Here is a 15369-nt window from a genome sequence, read left to right on the forward strand (position 1 = left end):
GTAAGTTCCAGATGCGTATAAAATAAAACGGATACTTACTAGGTATACACAGCACAAAGTGTGTAGGGAAAAGCAAACATGTAATGGTTGCATTTTGATAGAGACATAATTGAAAACAGTTTTCACCGAACATAATTGCATATTTATGGAAGTTTTGTTCTTTAATTGAAAAATTAAAAATGAATGAATTGATGGAACTTTGCTACATCTCCTATACTCTCCAATTAATTTAACCTGATTTAATTTAAGATAGAATTCATAAATTATTTATGGTAGAGAATATATTTGTTTATGCCTGTCCGTTGGCAATCATTATATGTCTGTTTTTAACTATGCGTAAGAGGAATATCAATTCGGGACAGTATCCGTTTCATTCAGGTTGCTCTATTGGTTTTATTTATTGTGGATCTTAACTTTTGAGTTACAATAATGTAAAATCTAATATTTCTTCAACTACATAGAAGACTATTACCATTTACATGTCGAATAATAATATTGTAATATGTCGAGATAATTATTTCGTATCAAGTATGATGCAATCAGTTATAGGCTGAATGTGTCATGAAAGTTGAAAGTGATATGTTTAAATATATGATTATTTTATTGTAAATTAATCATGCTTGGCTTTGTATTTCATTGCATTTGTACTTACCTGAGATCATTTTAAAATACTTTTGTAAATTAAACTTAAATTGATTAGCAAAAAATGTTGCTAATCTATCGTATTCTTAATGGAATGTGCTTTTTGGCTTGTTAATAAATTTATCTAACTTATGTAATCTGTTTAATTTGTTATTGTACACGGTTTTTCCAGGTTCTAGTGTGACTAATTAAAAAAAATTGTTTCTTCGTCATATCTTATTGAATGGATACATTATGAAACTTGATATTTCAGCTATGACTACGCAAAATTTTAAAGCGCCTACATGATTGCGTCATTAGTTTTGATATTAAATGTCACAATACCTTATCGGAAAAACGATAAAACAAAGAGGAATTATTAAATCTTGTAACCTGAGAACAATTGATGAAACATATGAAATGACGAAAAGTGTGTAATGATTGGTTGGATCTTTAATTGCTGGGTTAGAAGCGATTCTGAAAATGAAGTCATTGCTACAAAAAATTTTTTAATTGCTTCTAACGTTGTATTCCAGCATCGTATGAATCAGTTAGTGTGTACTTTGAATAAAAAAATTTAAAAAAATAATTAACATCTTGTACTGTTTTTGATACCAGTCACACTAGAACCTGTATATATCATGTATTGATCACAGTCATCGTGTCATCGTGAGGTTTGCTAATTGTCGAGTCTGTTTTGTCAATGATAATGGTATCTTGAAAAAAATAATACTCACCTACAATCTTTTCCAAGTGGTCGGCTTCGATAGATGTACTCGCTAATTTTGCTAAAGGTATAACGGTCTCAGGCAGATTTGATTCTATTTCAGCAGTGTGTTGTATTTCAGTAACAATCACGCCTTGTCTTTCGTCTTTTACTCCGTGAGCTATTTTACCTTCTGGTTTCGAGATAACAAACTCCGATACTACATTTTCTGGAAGAATTTCAGTTTTTAAAGCAACCTTTCGGTCAACTATATCGGCTTGTGCGCTTGCTTCTTTCGCCTGGCCTTTCACGACTTCTTTTGCTTCTTTTTCTGTAGCAGTTACTTGGATAACTTCAAGGCCTTCAGAAATGCGGAATGAAACTTCAGCTGTTGCGCTTGGTGCTGCTTTGTCAGGAAGAAGCGAACGTTCGCTTTCATGAGGAACTGATTGAATTTGTTGTATACTTTCATACGGTATTTGTTCCGGTATTATTTTCTGTATCTCAGGTTGTACTGACTCTATTATTTCTTTTGTTGTTGATGATGTGATTACTTGAGACTTTTCTGCTACGCGAATACCCAGCATGCTTTGCTCCGCTATTTGTTTAGTTGGTTGTTCTGGAGTAAGTAGTCCTTTCTCCGCTTCAGTATAAGCTACTTCAGAGACTGATAACGGCAATAGTTCTTCTAAGTTTGGCCTACCTTTATGTTCCTCAGGAGCCTGGGACTTCACAAATTCTTCGACATTGCTCACTGTCAAAATTTCGGAAGTTTCTGCAACTTCTATGCTAGATACTTTAGACAAAGCTTTATATTCTTTTGGAGCTTCTTGACTTGGTAATTCTTGTTCCGCTTCCGTAGACAAGACTTCAGATACAGTAATGAAACTCATTTCTTCAACATCTGGTCTTCCTTTCTCTCCTTCTGTTTTCTTAAACTCAGGTATTTGTTCAACACTCGCGGCGGTTATAATTTCAGTTTTTTCAGCTATCTCTCTACCTAAGAGGCTTGGTGCAGCTGTTTTCTCATCTATTTTTTCTGGACTAGGTAATTGTTGCTCTAGCTCAGTAGATATCACTTGAGAAACCATTAGTGATGATAATTCATCCAAACGTGGTTTAACTCTTTGTCCCTCTGGACTTTTGGGTTTTGAAAATTCTTCAGCAATTGTTACAGTGAGCACTTGAGAAATTTCGGCAATTTCTCTACCAGACATCATAGGCATCGCTGTAAGTCCACTAGGCGCATCGGAACTCTGAAAAGTTTCTTCCGTTTCATGAGATAGTACTTGAGATACAGTTAACGAGGATAATTCTTCTATTTTAAATTGCCCTGCCCGTTTATCAGGAGTTAATTGTTTTGCAAGTTCTTCTACGCTTAGCATTGTTAGAATTTGACTCGTTTCAGCTACATCTCGACCAGATATATCAGTCTGTGCCATTGTTTCTCTAGGCATTTCTGGACTAGGCAACAGAGCTTCTGTTTCGTTGAATACAGTTTGCGTTACACTCAAGGATAATAGTTCTTCAAGATTCGGTTTTCCTTTCTGTATTTCCGGTTTTTGAATTTCGATGAGTTCATCTACATTTGACACAGTTGTTACTTCTGTAATTTCAGCTACGTCTCTACCATACAAGCTGGTTTGCGCTGTTTTCTCACTCGGCACTTGAGGACTAGGAAGAACATCTTCAGCTTCCTGAGATATTATTTGCGAAACTGTTAACGATGTGAGTTCTTCGAGACAAGGTTTACCTTGCTGTTTCGCTGTTTCCTTCTGAGGCATAAATTCATCAGTGCTAGACATTGTTAAGACTAACATTGTTTCTGCAACGTCTCTTCCGAGCATACTTGGTTCTGCTGTTTTCTCTGCAGGAAACTCTGCTTTAATTAATACATCTTCCGCTTCATTAGAAATTACTTGTGAAACGGTTAATGAGGTTAATTCGTCAACTTGTTGTTTGCCCCTCTGCTCTTCAGGTCCTTCTGTAACTAAATCACTAGTTTCGGACATTGTTGTTACTTGAGTTGTTTCGGCGATTTCTCTACCAGAAATACTGAAATCAGCCGTATGATCTGTCGGAGCAGCTTTACTAAAGAGAACATCTTCAACCTCGTTGGAAATGATTTCCGATACAGTCACAGAAGATAATTCTTCAATACCTGGTTTACCTTTTTGTTCATCTAATTTCGCAGCTTTCGCGAAGTCTTCAGTAGTATTGGATGTAATTATTTGCATAGTTTCCGCAACTTCTCTGCCTGTCAAGCTTGGTTGTGCTTGTTGTTCTTTTGGTGCAATAGCTTCAGGCAAAGTGTCTTCAATTTCATTAGAAGCTATTTCAGTTACTACGACTGTAGTAAGCCCCTCAAATTGCGGTTTACCTTTATGTTTCTCAGCTTCTTTGTCAGGAATAAGTTCTTCCGTACTAGTCATTGTTATAACCATCGTTGTTTCCGCGATGTCTCTACCGAGCATACTTGGTTCTGCTGTTTTCTCTGCAGGAAACTCTGCTTTAATTAATACATCTTCCGCTTCATTGGAAATTACTTGTGAAACGGTTAATGAGGTTAATTCGTCAACTTGTTGTTTGCCCCTCTGCTCTTCAGGTCCTTCTGTAACTAAATCACTAGTTTCGGACATTGTTGTTACTTGAGTTGTTTCGGCGATTTCTCTACCAGAAATACTGAAATCAGCCGTATGATCTGTCGGAGCAGCTTTACTAAAGAGAACATCTTCAACCTCGTTGGAAATGATTTCCGATACAGTCACAGAAGATAATTCTTCAATACCTGGTTTACCTTTTTGTTCATCTAATTTCGCAGCTTTCGCGAAGTCTGCAGTAGTATTGGATGTAATTATTTGCATAGTTTCCGCAACTTCTCTGCCTGTCAAGCTTGGTTGTGCTTGTTGTTCTTTTGGTGCAATAGCTTCAGGCAAAGTGTCTTCAATTTCATTAGAAGCTATTTCGGTTACTACGACTGTAGTAAGCCCCTCAAATTGCGGTTTACCTTTATGTTTCTCAGCTTCTTTGTCAGGAATAAGTTCTTCCGCACTAGTCATTGTTATAACCATCATTGTTTCCGCGATGTCTCTACCGAGCATACTTGGTTCTGCTGTTTTCTCTGCAGGAAACTCTGCTTTAATTAATACATCTTCCGCTTCATTAGAAATTACTTGTGAAACGGTTAATGAGGTTAATTCGTCAACTTGTTGTTTGCCCCTCTGCTCTTCAGGTCCTTCTGTAATTAAATCACTAGTTTCGGACATTGTTGTTATTTGAGTTGTTTCGGCGATTTCTCTACCAGAAATACTAAAATCAGCCATATGATCTGTCGGAGCAGCTTTACTAAAGAGAACATCTTCAACCTCGTTGGAAATGATTTCCGATACAGTCACAGAAGATAATTCCTCAATTCCTGGTTTACCTTTTTGTTCATCTAATTTCGCAGCTTTCGCGAAGTCTTCAGTAGTATTGGATGTAATTATTTGCATAGTTTCCGCAACTTCTCTGCCTGTCAAGCTTGGTTGTGCTTGTTGTTCTTTTGGTGCAATAGCTTCAGGCAAAGTGTCTTCAATTTCGTTAGAAGCTATTTCGGTTACTACAACTGTAGTAAGCCCCTCAAATTGCGGTTTACCTTTATGTTTCTCAGCTTCTTTGTCAGGAATAAGTTCTTCCGCACTAGTCATTGTTATAACCATCGTTGTTTCCGCGATGTCTCTACCGAGCATACTTGGTTCTGCTGTTTTCTCTGCAGGAAACTCTGCTTTAATTAATACATCTTCCGCTTCATTAGAAATTACTTGTGAAACGGTTAATGAGGTTAATTCGTCAACTTGTTGTTTGCCCCTCTGCTCTTCAGGTCCTTCTGTAACTAAATCACTAGTTTCGGACATTGTTGTTACTTGAGTTGTTTCGGCGATTTCTCTACCAGAAATACTGAAATCAGCCGTATGATCTGTCGGAGCAGCTTTACTAAAGAGAACATCTTCAACCTCGTTGGAAATGATTTCCGATACAGTCACAGAAGATAATTCTTCAATACCTGGTTTACCTTTTTGTTCATCTAATTTCGCAGCTTTCGCGAAGTCTTCAGTAGTATTGGATGTAATTATTTGCATAGTTTCCGCAACTTCTCTGCCTGTCAAGCTTGGTTGTGCTTGTTGTTCTTTTGGTGCAATAGCTTCAGGCAAAGTGTCTTCAATTTCATTAGAAGCTATTTCAGTTACTACGACTGTAGTAAGCCCCTCAAATTGCGGTTTACCTTTATGTTTCTCAGCTTCTTTGTCAGGAATAAGTTCTTCCGCACTAGTCATTGTTATAACCATCGTTGTTTCCGCGATGTCTCTACCGAGCATACTTGGTTCTGCTGTTTTCTCTGCAGGAAACTCTGCTTTAATTAATACATCTTCCGCTTCATTAGAAATTACTTGTGAAACGGTTAATGAGGTTAATTCGTCAACTTGTTGTTTGCCCCTCTGCTCTTCAGGTCCTTCTGTAATTAAATCACTAGTTTCGGACATTGTTGTTACTTGAGTTGTTTCGGCGATTTCTCTACCAGAAATACTGAAATCAGCCGTATGATCTGTCGGAGCAGCTTTACTAAAGAGAACATCTTCAACCTCGTTGGAAATGATTTCCGATACAGTCACAGAAGATAATTCTTCAATACCTGGTTTACCTTTTTGTTCATCTAATTTCGCAGCTTTCGCGAAGTCTTCAGTAGTATTGGATGTAATTATTTGCATAGTTTCCGCAACTTCTCTGCCTGTCAAGCTTGGTTGTGCTTGTTGTTCTTTTGGTGCAATAGCTTCAGGCAAAGTGTCTTCAATTTCATTAGAAGCTATTTCAGTTACTACGACTGTAGTAAGCCCCTCAAATTGCGGTTTACCTTTATGTTTCTCAGCTTCTTTGTCAGGAATAAGTTCTTCCGCACTAGTCATTGTTATAACCATCGTTGTTTCCGCGATGTCTCTACCGAGCATACTTGGTTCTGCTGTTTTCTCTGCAGGAAACTCTGCTTTAATTAATACATCTTCCGCTTCATTAGAAATTACTTGTGAAACGGTTAATGAGGTTAATTCGTCAACTTGTTGTTTGCCCCTCTGCTCTTCAGGTCCTTCTGTAATTAAATCACTAGTTTCGGACATTGTTGTTACTTGAGTTGTTTCGGCGATTTCTCTACCAGAAATACTGAAATCAGCCGTATGATCTGTCGGAGCAGCTTTACTAAAGAGAACATCTTCAACCTCGTTGGAAATGATTTCCGATACAGTCACAGAAGATAATTCTTCAATACCTGGTTTACCTTTTTGTTCATCTAATTTCGCAGCTTTCGCGAAGTCTTCAGTAGTATTGGATGTAATTATTTGCATAGTTTCCGCAACTTCTCTGCCTGTCAAGCTTGGTTGTGCTTGTTGTTCTTTTGGTGCAATAGCTTCAGGCAAAGTGTCTTCAATTTCATTAGAAGCTATTTCAGTTACTACGACTGTAGTAAGCCCCTCAAATTGCGGTTTACCTTTATGTTTCTCAGCTTCTTTGTCAGGAATAAGTTCTTCCGTACTAGTCATTGTTATAACCATCGTTGTTTCCGCGATGTCTCTACCGAGCATACTTGGTTCTGCTGTTTTCTCTGCAGGAAACTCTGCTTTAATTAATACATCTTCCGCTTCATTGGAAATTACTTGTGAAACGGTTAATGAGGTTAATTCGTCAACTTGTTGTTTGCCCCTCTGCTCTTCAGGTCCTTCTGTAATTAAATCACTAGTTTCGGACATTGTTGTTACTTGAGTTGTTTCGGCGATTTCTCTACCAGAAATACTGAAATCAGCCATATGATCTTTCGGAGCAGCTTTACTAAATAGAATATCTTCAACTTCATTGGAAACGACTTCGGAAACAATTACAGATGATAGCTCTTCGAGTTCTGGTTTACCTCTTTGTTCTACTTTAGTAGTTTTTGCGAGCTCTGTGGTTGTATTCGCTGTAATTATTTGCATAGTTTCCGCAACTTCTCTGCCTGTCAAGCTTGGTTGTGCTTGTTGTTCTTTTGGTGCAATAGCTTCAGGCAAAGTGTCTTCAATTTCATTAGAAGCTATTTCAGTTACTACGACTGTAGTAAGCCCCTCAAATTGCGGTTTACCTTTATGTTTCTCAGCTTCTTTGTCAGGAATAAGTTCTTCCGCACTAGTCATTGTTATAACCATCGTTGTTTCCGCGATGTCTCTACCGAGCATACTTGGTTCTGCTGTTTTCTCTGCAGGAAACTCTGCTTTAATTAATACATCTTCCGCTTCATTAGAAATTACTTGTGATACGGTTAATGAGGTTAATTCGTCAACTTGTTGTTTGCCCCTCTGCTCTTCAGGTCCTTTTGTAATCAAATCACTAGTTTCGGACATTGTTGTTACTTGAGTTGTTTCGGCGATTTCTCTACCAGAAATACTGAAATCAGCCGTATGATCTGTCGGAGCAGCTTTACTAAAGAGAACATCTTCAACCTCGTTGGAAATGATTTCCGATACAGTCACAGAAGATAATTCTTCAATACCTGGTTTACCTTTTTGTTCATCTAATTTCGCAGCTTTCGCGAAGTCTTCAGTAGTATTGGATGTAATTATTTGCATAGTTTCCGCAACTTCTCTGCCTGTCAGGCTTGGTTGTGCTTGTTGTTCTTTTGGTGCAATAGCTTCAGGCAAAGTGTCTTCAATTTCATTAGAAGCTATTTCGGTTACTACGACTGTAGTAAGCCCCTCAAATTGCGGTTTACCTTTATGTTTCTCAGCTTCTTTGTCAGGAATAAGTTCTTCCGCACTAGTCATTGTTATAACCATCGTTGTTTCCGCGATGTCTCTACCGAGCATACTTGGTTCTGCTGTTTTCTCTGCAGGAAACTCTGCTTTAATTAATACATCTTCCGCTTCATTGGAAACTACTTGTGAAACGGTTAATGAGGTTAATTCGTCAACTTGTTGTTTGCCCCTCTGCTCTTCAGGTCCTTCTGTAATCAAATCACTAGTTTCGGACATTGTTGTTACTTGAGTTGTTTCGGCGATTGTTCTACCAGAAATGCTGAAATCAGCCATATGATCTTTCGGAGCAGCTTTACTAAATAGAATATCTTCAACTTCATTGGAAACGACTTCGGAAACAATTACAGATGATAGCTCTTCGAGTTCTGGTTTACCTCTTTGTTCTACTTTAGTAGTTTTTGCGAGCTCTGTGGTTGTATTCGCTGTAATTATTTGTATAGTTTCCGCGGCTTCTCTTCCAGTTAAGCTTGGTTGTGCTTGTTGCTCTTTTGGTGTAATGGTTTCAGGCAGAATATCTTCGATTTCATTAGAAGCTACTTCAGTAGTTACGACTGTTGTAAGACCTACAAATTGCGGTTTGCCTTTTTGTTCTGGCGGTTTAAGTTTACCTTCAAATGTGTCCTCTTTTTCAGCTGGTGTTGTTTCGGATCTCACTATTGTTTCCATCGTCGTTTGTGTTATAGTTGCTTGTGAGGAAAGTGGTTTCTCCTCATGGAGCTCTTGAGTACTTTGCATGCTCTTCACGAAAGAACCTTCAATAGTTTGAAGCAAATCAATATTTTGCGTAGCTTTGACTTCTGCTCGCGTTGAAACAATATTGAGCATCTCCTCCTTATCTTGAATAATTGTTTCTAAAATCTGCAACGGTTTTATTTCTGGTATATCAATAGTCGCTTTTTGCGTTGTAGGTTTAAAATGATCCTCGAAGGTTTTTTCTTTTTCCTCAATAAGATTTTCATTTATAATAATGCTATCAAATGTATCTTGCGCCGGTGTAGCCATTTGTGGTATTGAAGTACGATCAGGAATTTGTTCAGGTACATCAACTCGTGATTCTACCATCATAGTTTCTATTGTATCCTGTTGAGTAACAATAGTACGAATAGCTGTTCGTGATGTTTCCTGTTTCTTCTCCTCTAGTGACGTTTCCATTTCACCGGACGTTATCTCCATGATGGATATCCCATGACCTTCTTCGAATGTCGGAACAGCTGTACTGGATATCGTTTTCGGATATTTATCAAAAATGCCTTCTCTCTCCGCGCTTGGAACTTCTTCAACAACGATAGATTGAAATGCGTCTTGTCTCATGTGAGCTTCCGCTGGAGTCTTTTCGAAGGGTTTAATCAAACCGGTATTTTGTTCGATAAATACTTGTGCTTTTTCGGCAATATCCATGCCAACTTTTGTCAGTTTTACTGTAGCTGTGTTTTCTTCATATTTCGGAATACTTATCATGTCTTCTTTGTCTTGAGTTATGACCTGATCCACAGTAATACTCTTTCCTTCGACGAAGCTAATATCAGCGCTAAGTTGGGCAGGCTTAAACTTCTCAGTAAATATTGTACCTTGTTCTTGAGAGACAGTTTCACTAACGTCAATACTTTCCAACGTAGATTGCGTTTGATGTGCTTCGTACATAGTCGGTTTTGACGTCTCAAGTAATTCTCCGAGTCCTTCACGTAAATTAATCTCCATTCGTTCGGCTACTTCTTTACCTTCTATCGAAAGATTTGCAGCCTCTTCGCGAAGTTTTTTAGAAATAAATTCTGCTTCAACATCTTGAGTCGTAGTGGATTCCGTAATAGCGACGAATCTGTTTTCATCTAATACAACATGCGCGTTTGTTTTCGGAACTGGTATTTCTTGAATTCTGTCCTCTTCTTTTTCAACAGGAACTTGTTCCGTTAATTGTACCGTCTCGAAAGGTTTTTGTCCAACTTGTGCGGTTGCTTTTGTCGGAGTTGCTATTTTACTCATTTCTCCTATATTTGAACCAGGAATAATCTCGGATTTTTCAGCGACTTCATGACCAGGGATAATAACCGGTTGTGCCGAGTGAGATCTGTCTTCTTGTATCATTTCAAAAGGAGCTTCCTTATCAGCCATTTTAATTTCCGTAACGGAGATAACGCGTTTACCCTCTTCGATGCCCAGTTCTACTTTGTGTAATTCTGGGGCGAATTTTTCTTCGAAAGGCTTCTCACGATCTTGAATTAGACCTTCAGTCACTAATAAACTTTGATATACTTCTTGCGTAGATGATATCGTTTTAGTATCTGGTTTTTCAATGATGATTTCTCCAACAGAATGTTCGACAGCCACCGCAGTTGTTTCGGCTATACCATGAGTAGCATCGATTCCAAATGAAGCAGCGTGTTTATGTGGTTGTTCTTCAATGGTATATGGTGATTCCTTATCCGCAGTTGTAATATGCGCTATGCTAACGATTACCTTGCCTTCCTCCATATCGATATTAACAGTTTTGTTTTCTGGCATTACTGCTGGCACAAATTGCTCTTCTCCTTCCTGAATGATAGGCTGAGATTCTATGAGTGGATTAAAGACTACATGATCTGGAATTGCGATAGCAGCTAGTGGTGTTTCACTAACAGCAATTTCGCTAGTGCTGAAGCCAGGAATCTGCAATGTTGTTTCGGCGACACCGTGGGTTTCCATTAAAGTTTTCTCTGCTGTTTTTGGTCTCGGTATTTCTTTTGGCTTGTATTCGGCTTCCTTATCCTCTAAAATTACAGAGGATATTTGTACACTTTGCTCTACTACCATAGAAAGATCAGCTAAAGCTGTGGTCGGTATTTTATCTGTTCCAAGTAGAGCTTCTACTTCCGTTGCTTGTGTTTCCGTTTGTACTATCGCCTCTAACGGGATGTTCGAGAAAATAGCTGAAGCAGAAGCTGGTTTTACTTCTGTTAATTCTCCAGCGCTGGAATCTGGAGTGACTTCGCTTTTCTCGGCAATTATGTGTCCAGCAAATTGCACCTCGGCTTTTTTCTCTGTAGGCTTCTCAGGAATTCGTAGGACATCTTCTTTTTCAGCTGGAATCTCGGTAGACATAGTAGCACTGATAATTTCATCGACAGACACTTGGGCCGTATCAGTCTTGGCAGGTTTATCTTTAAATTCCATTTCGGTCTCTGTTACAATAGTTACGCTTTGAACGATACTTTCAAACGGCAAACGTTCTTCTTTCGCCGCCGCGCTTGTTGGTGTTTTTATATCGAGATGTCCTGGATAAGTAGCTGGCGTAACTTCTGTAAGTTCAGCGATTTTGTGAGCATCGAAGCTCGTAGTAGCCTTTTCACCAAGAATATCCGGTTTCTTTAAATACTCTCGCTCCTTATCAGACGCGATTGTCTCAATTACGTTTATGCTCGTTTCTTCTTCAAAAGATACATCGACTTTCTGTTTATCTGGTTTCACGAAGTCCAGCATTGGTTGTTCTAAGTCACCAGCTGCTGTTTCTGATGTAACAATGCTACGATGAGTAATATGCTCGGTCGTAGCTATTGCGGAAATCGTTTCTTCGCGTTTTAATTCGCTGATGTTATCAGTTGTAGTCACCTCAGCAGCTTGGGCCACTATGTGAGTTGCAATATCAAAACTAGCGGATTTAGATTCCGGTTTTTCCATTTCTGTAAGTATGCTTTCTTTATCGCTGGTTGTGACAGATGAAACAACAATGCCTTCTCCTATCACGAATTCAAGATTAGCTTGTCTCTCTGATGTTGGTATGTGAGGCAAAGGTTTCTCCGTTTCTCTTGTTTGGATTTCTTCAGCAACGGCTGTTTCAAACGGCAATAATATCGTTTTAGGATGTGCTTCTTCAGTAGGTTTGGTCAACAGCTCGGTTAAAGCGACGTCACTGATAATTTCGAATTTCGACGCTATTCCTTGCGTTACTACATCGATTGTAGCTTCGGCGGTTTTTGGTGCTGGTTTCTCGCTGAATACATCTTCTTTATCCTCAGGATGCGTAAACGCAATTGTCAAACCTTCTCCCTCTTCAAAGGTAACATCAACTTTCTTGGCATCAGGTTTTACATCTGCTGTTAGAGGAGATTCTTTCTCAGATACCGATATTTCCGTCTGCTGTACGATGTCTAATCCACTTTGCAATTGTGTGGCGCTTTCCAGGATTGGTTTTTCTTCTTTCAATTCACTTATATTACTCGCTGGAATTGTCTCCTGAGTTTCAGCTATTTCATGGCCTTCAGTTACATCTAATACAACCTTTCGTTCATCTGGTAACTTTTCTAGCGATAATTCTTCCTCCTTCAATGCGCTCGTTACTTCAGTGACGGTCAATTTCTCCAATTGAGTGCAAACTTCGACTGCGGCGCTCTGTTTAACAGGACGTGTATCTTCCTCCCTGACTCGTTCTGCTTCACCGACATTTGTTTCGGTTACTATTAATTCTTCCAGAGCGTCCTGTTGCAATAACGCTTTGCTTGATTTTGGCAAATCACTGCTTATCTTTCCAGCACTTTGTTCTACTAGAATCTCTGCCTTGGACGCGATAATATGACCCGTTATAGACGACTCGACAGTGTATTTCTCCGGTCCAGAATTTGGCGTATAAATATTCTCGAGATCATGTGGAATTATTTCCAAGATGCTGGCGCCCGGTCTTGTCTCTGTAAGTTCAACGTTTGCTATCTTTCCTTCAGGTTTCATGTCCTCTTTATAAATATCTTCCTTCTCTGCAAGTTCTTGCATAGCGACGCTGATGGTTTCTATAGGGATATGAGATGGATACGCTTTTCCGCTCATAGGTTTATCTTCTGCCAGATACTCCTCAGTTGGTGATTCCGTTCTTACTTGCTCGCATATGGGTGCCACTTGCGTTGTATATTCGGTACTTGCAAATACACCTTTAATATCGGCTGCGCTAACGTATTCGGTTTCGTGCTCGCTGGCTACAATCATCGTAGTGTGTATACTCTCAATTTGATCCATGGAGACTGTCGCGATCTTGGTATCAGGACCCTTCTCCTCTTTTGCCGGAGCTACATCTTCTGCTGTGACAGTTTCGCCAACGATTGTCTCTTGCAGACTGACTGCTTCGATCTTAGCCGTTGCGGTTGATAGAGTTTCTTTCATAACTTCACCTAAATTACTTTCTGGTTGAGTCTCCTGAACTTCGAGCGAGATCATAGGATGACTAGGTACGGTTTTGCCACGATGCGATTCAGGCATCTCGAAGATTTTCAATTCGGCTTCTTTCTCTATAGAAGTAGTTTGCGATATTTCGACGCCTCTGACAGCATCGTACACTGTCTCGACCGTGAGAGTTTCCGGTTTAGTCTCTTCCTCTATAATAGCCTCCCGATCATGAGTGAGTGTTTCGAGTACAGTTTTCGCTTCTGTCAATTGAATAGACACGACTCCGCTTTCTGAAACGTACTTGAGTATATCTTTGAAATCGGCGGGATAGTCTGCAGTTTGAATTTGAGATACCAATACGTGCTCCTCTGGTCTGACCGATGTTTCTGCCAGTGCTTCGGTCGGTTTCTGATCGGCATTGTAAGTTCCCTCGGATTCTTGAACAATCGTATCTGTTACAGAACCAATCTCTAATGAAGATATCGATGTAATAGCTGATTTAGTTACGGGCTTATCCTCAGGATGATAGTCCTGTTCTTTTTCGGATGTCATCGTCTCTACTGTTACAGCCGACATAATCTCAATAACATCGAGATCTGCTGTAACTTGTTTGCCCTCTTCGATTGTTAAATTGTCCTCCTTTTGCTGAGCATCAATTGTTGATACTGTAACTCCTTCCAACAGGATAACATTCGGTGTAGCTTCAAAAGTATCTGCTTTACGCTCGGGAACATATTCTCCTTCACACTCTTGTATCAGATCATGACGGATAACAGCTGTCTCATTTCCATAAGAGATTCCGACCTGAGCTGTTTGACTCGGTGGTAATCTACCCGGAATGTATGTACCTTCCTTTTCAGGAGCGTTCATCTCTTCCGTAACGCGTTGCTTTTGTGATATCACTGTTTCCGTGGCAACTTCGGTAGGCACTATTAACTCCGGATAATATTTTCCTGGTTTATCTTCGGGACGCACTTCTTCCACTATTAGCGGTTCCATTGCACTGATATTAATTCGTGGTTTCGTAGGTGTCGTCTTTGTAGGCTCTAGCTTATCTTCAACTAGACCTTCCTGAATTTCATAAACCGAGAGACCGACTTGTGGCAAAATGGTGTCTTCCGCTTTGATGCCTAAGGGCGTTATGAAATCTTCAGTAGGTATTTCACTTTGGTTGATTATGGTTTCGCTAACAGTCGTAGCTTCTTGTACGGTAACCTGTACGTCTGCCTTTCGGCTTGTTTCTGGCATGGCCAAAGTTAAATTAGATACATCGTCACCCTGTGTCAGTGTTTCGCTAATGAGAAGACTTTCCTTTGTTATTACAGATGACGTAGCTTCGTAAGAAGTGGCTTTGAAAGTGTCTGAAAATTCATCAGTATATATCTGCGCAGTAGTTTCTGTGGTAGAATATGGCTCCATCGGTGAGATTGATATTGATGCTTTGCGTTCGATGGGCTTGTCTCTTGTCACTTCATCAACTTCTTTCTCATGTACCGACGTCGTCTGCCCTGTTAACGCCACGACAGTGTCCAATATGTATTTCGCTTTATCCGAGTCGGGCTTGCCAGGCGCCTGCTCGATCGTACGATCTAGCGGTACTACTTGGTTACGTTGGCTGGATACATTTAGAGCAATAGACGACATTAATTCATCCTTTATTACTTCGAATTCTTCTATTTCTTCCAGTTGAATTTCATCTTTACCAATATCCGGTCTTTTTGGAACTAATGTCTTTCTAACTTTCTTAATTACCTCTTCTTCTTCCTCTACGTCTATCTGTTTTTCTTCATCTTGCTTCTGTTTACGAATCAATCTGCCTTTCGAGTCCCGTTCGAGTTCGATAATCTCTTCCTCGATTTCTTCTATGTCCTTTTTCTTTTCTTTCTCAGTCTCTTCGATTTCCTCAATTTTAACAATTTGAACCCCCTCTTCCCTATCTTGTGTTGTTTCTTCGATTTGATCCCTCGGTTTCCTATCTTTGCGTTTGCGCAGTGTTGTGTGTGCCTGCCGTGTGTCCTCGTATTCTGTGGAAAGTATGTGAGAATTTTGTGTCAGACGCGAGTGTTGCGTGATGTTTTTGCTTTTGTTTCTACATTTTTTCATTCATTC

General features: G+C 39.4%; 1 protein-coding gene and 1 long non-coding RNA gene across 2 annotated transcripts in view; one reads left to right on the forward strand and one right to left on the reverse strand.

Annotated features, from left to right (window-relative positions):
• The window catches only part of LOC105284951, a 57118-nt gene that overhangs the window by 22920 nt on the left and 18829 nt on the right, over positions 1–15369 (forward strand). The window lies entirely within an intron of this gene.
• Positions 1–15369, reverse strand: part of LOC105286657 (titin) — a 119348-nt gene that overhangs the window by 22552 nt on the left and 81427 nt on the right. Inside the window, 1 exon segment of the mRNA XM_026970173.1 lies at positions 1359–15284. Coding sequence (XP_026825974.1) covers positions 1359–15284 — 13926 coding nt within the window.

The sequence above is a fragment of the Ooceraea biroi genome, chromosome 6 (assembly GCF_003672135.1).
Source record: "Ooceraea biroi isolate clonal line C1 chromosome 6, Obir_v5.4, whole genome shotgun sequence".
NCBI classification, from domain to species: domain Eukaryota; kingdom Metazoa; phylum Arthropoda; class Insecta; order Hymenoptera; family Formicidae; genus Ooceraea; species Ooceraea biroi.